Below are 4,761 nucleotides of genomic sequence, written 5' to 3' on the forward strand. Positions count from 1 at the left end.
CTGCAGAAATCCCCCCACACTGAGCACTTTAGTGAGAGAGATGTGGGGGTTTGGCTCAATTAATCTAAACCGCCGTTACAGTAAGCAGTTGCCAATGGACGTAAAGTTAATGGATTTAAAGATATAAAGTTTCTTTTAAGATGAGATTCTCTCACACCTGCAATGTGTATGTATAGGCAGTGAAACACATATCAAAGAACAGTGATTTTTCAGTCTAAGAGGAAAATAAAATTGCTGTGCCCTCATAAAATAATGTTTTTAAAAGCTCTGTCACAGTTTTGACTGCTTTGTTCTACATATGCAAATAATCCTTTTTTTACATTCATCTGGAAAGAATGTAGGAATGCACTAAAATCCCAAATTATTGTAAATCAAGTAAATATGTTTTACACCCATATCCAAAGAATAATTTAGGGTCATGTGTTTTTTTTTGTTTTGTTTTTTTTTGGGGGGGGGGGGGTGCAGAAGGGGTACCCGCTTTATATAGCACTGCACGCTATATATCTACATATATGTATTAGACAGTATTAGACTGCATTAAATGCAGTTTTCCTGCAGGCTTCCTGTAAGACTGACAGCCTGCTGTTTTCTGTGAAAAGCCAACTCTGTCTCCAGGTTTCCCTTCAGGTGCCTCCAGATTTTTCCTTGAGTTTCTGCAGTCTAACAACAGCAAACGCAACAGACACACAGGGGGCAACATCCTAAAAAACTCATTCTCTCCTTGACTTTTGGATCGAGATTCCATGCTGCCTTGTTCGGCTCGTTACCGTTTGACTTGACCGTTCCTCGTTGTTATGTCAGCGGAGAACGTGAACGTGGCTAACGTTCGGAGCGTGACCCGGCTGCTGGACGCGTGGGGGAAGCGCATCTTTAACGAGATCAAAGCTCTGCTGCACTCACAGCCCAGTGCTCTCCTGCCTGACTACTCCAGGTACACCAGCCTTTTCCACAAACACGGACACCCCAGCTGATGTTTTGGCAATTAGTAATTGGTGAAAACTGGATGCCTTGCTCAATCAGAGGGGTTTGTTATATCACCTGAAAACTGTAGTTTTCCCAATAAGTTGGAGGGGGAAAAAAAACAGACAAACGAGATAAAAGGGAAAAAGGGCAAAATAAATACTGTTTTTTGGGGTTTTTTTTAAACTTAATATCTTGAAAAGACTTTAAAAGCAGATTTTTTTTCAAAGATGGAGAAAACTGTTTTATGAAAATAAATTAAAACAATAGCAAAAGCTTTTGGAATGTACAGCATAAAGTATATTGTTGTGTTTTTGCACATATTGACTCATGTTATTTGAGCTTGGATAGACAGGTTGGGTAGGTTGATATGAAATCATATTTTTAGCTGGTTTCATTGCATTGATTTTTCTGTGTGCTGAAAACATACCAGGCCATAAAGGATGCAGACAAAACATTGTGTAAATTCATGTGTCTGTAGTTACGCACACAGATGGTTATTTTGCCTCTTGTCCAGGCACATGCACTTTCTTACACTCTTTGTACCTCTCCCTCTTCCACATGCACATTTTCTCTTTCTAAAACTTTCTTCTCCTGCTTCACAGGGTTCGTCCCCTCTCCGAATCCCTCAACGATCTCTTCAGAGAAGTCTCCCACTTACAGAGGCGCATCACGGACCTCAATAATCGCATAGCAACCTTGGAACCTTTCCTCCGTCGCCATGGTTACCATGAGGTGGGGGAGCAAAGCGGGGGGGGCAAGGAACCCGTCCCACAGAGTGTGAAAAGGGCAGGGACCAGCCTGGCGAAGTTTCCACAGCGATACAGGGTCCGAATACTGCGGCCTGTTAGTCGCACAGCACAAACCAGGAAAATGGGGATGCACAAGGACAAGAATGAGAGAGCCAAAGTGGAAATGAAAGAGAAAGGGAAGCAGGGAGGAGAGAGAGAAGAGAAGATATGAAATAAATATTAAGAACCCACTTTTTAACTGTTTTTAAACATAGAAAATTGTTTTAAGGTTTGAAAACTGCATTATGTGGCAGGTGAACTGTCACTAACATATTAAACATACGAAAGGAATCATATATTGCATATAAACTGTACAAGACAGTATTTTCCCTCTGCTGCCTGCAGTAGCATAAACTCAGATCTCACAGGTCTAATCAGAGTTCCCTGGCAGAAGAAACTTCGGAGCCACACTCTCTGGTCCATGACTACCTCACGATGGGTAGACAACTTTGCCTAATGGGGGAAAAAAAAGAGGGGAAAGCATGAGTGATTTGCTAATTTAAGTTTTCATCCAAGTTACCATACATTAAAATAAACAAAAATACACTTAAGAATTTTCTTTGTGGGCAAGCTCATTTGGATCTTTGAGCTGAAGTTATCTAACACGCGACCAACAGAGACTGAGCTAAATAAACCTTTCAGCTGCTTATCAGGTTTTTCTGTGTGGTGAATCTCTCTGTGCATAGAAATTACTGTTTATCATTTATAAGTAATCTCTGTAAATAGGGATTTGATTTTACAGATGTATTTACTGACAAAAATAATATCTCATCATAGACTTTGCAACACTTTCAGGAGATAGACATTGTATTATAGAGTTACAGCAATTTTGGACTCTATTAATGAATACAAAGTTTGTAAACACATACAAGCTCGTCTACAGTGTGCATTATGTGTTTTATAAACATTACACTGCCATCCAGTAATGTAAGTGGGCACCGCGGTGCATTTCGAACGCTGCTGAGAAAGAAATGCTATTCAAAGGCGCACTATGCTACATCAGCCACAAGGTGGCAGCCTTGTGACACTTTGGGTTGCTGTGGCCTCACTTTGGCGGCACCCACGCAAGTCTCATTGCATTTGACTTGCTAAGAATTAATTTCGTGAAATTAATTAATGATGCAATATAAGTCACTACAAAATGCTTTTTGACATGCAGATTAGAGGTTTACGACAAGTTCAAGTTCGTCTTATAACCTGTAATCTTGAATATGAAAAATATGAAAAGCCTGAATTGTTCCTCTACAATTAAAACAGAGATGTGTGTAATCTGAAGAAGGCAGCCGTTGATTTCATTATTCATTACAAAGGTAAACTAACTTCTGTCTATAAGCAAAGAGTTGCAGGTGTCAGGAGACCAAATAGGTTACAGTTAAAGATGAGCGACATTAAGGTTGTAACGTCTTTACTCAGTTACAACACACGGGTACTTGAACCATTGCCAGTCCTCATGGGAAGGTTTTGTGTCACAGAAAATTGCACGTCCAGTTCTGCTTTTAGGAAAACAGTAGAATCTTTACCTAAAAGATGCGAAAGCGACAGACTTAGTCTACCTCTGTGTCGCGTCTGTTTTTATCTAGATACAATCTGTGCAGGTTTATTTTGTTTGCGTGAACGTAGGTGTCTTGTGCTGTAGATGCGTTCAGGTTGGGGGGGCGGGCGGTGCTGTATGAACTATGTGTCCTCATTAAAACTTAAGCACGAAAATGCGATGCTCTGTCTCTAAGGCAACAAGCCTCCCTTTCTGTTCTCGAGCTCTAGAGATGATCGCATGTCTCCGGCTCCCTACAGCCAGTAAAGAGCTTCTCTTCGCTGCCTTTCTAAGCTTTGCTCTGCTCTATCACCGCTCTGCGCGGCTGTGTTCCCCCTCTACCTTTCCCTGGGTCTCTCTGCCCATATTCGTTCTTCTCTGCTCCTTATCTCAGCATGTCTGATCTCCTTCTCAACCTCCTCTTTCTCTCACTTTCCTTGGGCGAGTGTGGGTGTTGAGCTCATGCTGCACTTTCCATTTCTGCATTGTCTGTTGATTCATTGTAGCATCCAATCCACCAGGACATGGCGGGAACACAGAGCGAATCTTCTCTCTCTCTCTCTCTCTCTCTCTCTCTCTCTCTCTCTCTCTCTCTCTCTCTCTCTCTCTCTCTCTCTCTCTCTCTCTCTCTCTCTCTCTCTCTCTCTCTCTCTCTCTCTCTCTCTCTCTCTCTCTCTCTCTCTCTCTCTCTCTCTCTCAAGAGCCAGTTGCTAGGTAACAGTTAATTGTCAAGAAGTAGTTACATGTGTTGCAATGTATCCCAGGATTGGCTGTTTGGGTGTGTAGAGTGTATGTGCGTGTATTGAAGGTGGGGGGTGAGGGGGTAATAGAAGGAGTATCTTCAAGGGACAATAAACTGCAACTATTTTTTAAAGCCACACATATAAAGTAAATAGTTTATACACGCGTATGTCAACTAAGAACCTAAGCTCTTTTATATGATATATAATTTTACAGAAGAAAAATGTTGGTACCCAAGAGAAAAAAAAGAAAAAAAAAACTTTTATTTTCCCACATCAACAAAAAACCATCAGTAACCTGTTTTCTTGTGGTGGTCCAGCAGTGAACTAGTTGTATCCATGGCAACCATAGTGGCTGTCCTTCACACAGCTCTGTGTGTGTGCAGATGCAGTAAAACTGAGAGTTGTGGGCATTAATACACAAATAGGCCACTCCCTGCACCACACCTATGGTCATACATCTGTTACTGCATATTGACATTTTCCACATTAGGTTTGTTGCAGCACTCAATAACACTTCAGCGACACCCCAGTAGGTAACTAAAAGGGGGATTATTATAAATTTGCCAGTCTAACAGCATCCAAAACAAGTGAATGAGCTGCCTTTGGAAACACAGATGCATTCAGGACAAAACCAAATAGCGAGAAATGTGAAAAGAAATAGCTTTCTTCACTTTCTTTTAATAGTCATGTCATAGCTAAGGAGCAACAGGACAGAAATGACCAAAACAATATAATC

General features: G+C 41.2%; 1 protein-coding gene across 2 annotated transcripts in view; it reads left to right on the forward strand.

Moving 5' to 3' along the window:
* Window positions 1–2,400, forward strand: part of si:ch211-243a20.3 (uncharacterized) — a 7,527-nt gene extending 5,127 nt beyond the window's left edge. For both annotated transcript variants that reach the window (XM_081701594.1, XM_027014808.3), the window contains exons 3-4: window positions 802–931; window positions 1,566–2,400. In XM_081701594.1, the coding sequence (XP_081557720.1) occupies window positions 802–931; window positions 1,566–1,923 (488 nt within the window). In that variant the 3' untranslated portion in view covers window positions 1,924–2,400. The remainder of the gene's footprint in view (window positions 1–801; window positions 932–1,565) is intronic.
* The last annotated feature ends 2,361 nt before the right edge of the window (window positions 2,401–4,761 follow it).

This window comes from Electrophorus electricus, chromosome 18 (genome assembly GCF_041902795.1).
Source record: "Electrophorus electricus isolate QZ-2024a chromosome 18, ASM4190279v1, whole genome shotgun sequence".
In the NCBI taxonomy this organism is placed as follows: Eukaryota; Metazoa; Chordata; class Actinopteri; order Gymnotiformes; family Gymnotidae; genus Electrophorus; species Electrophorus electricus.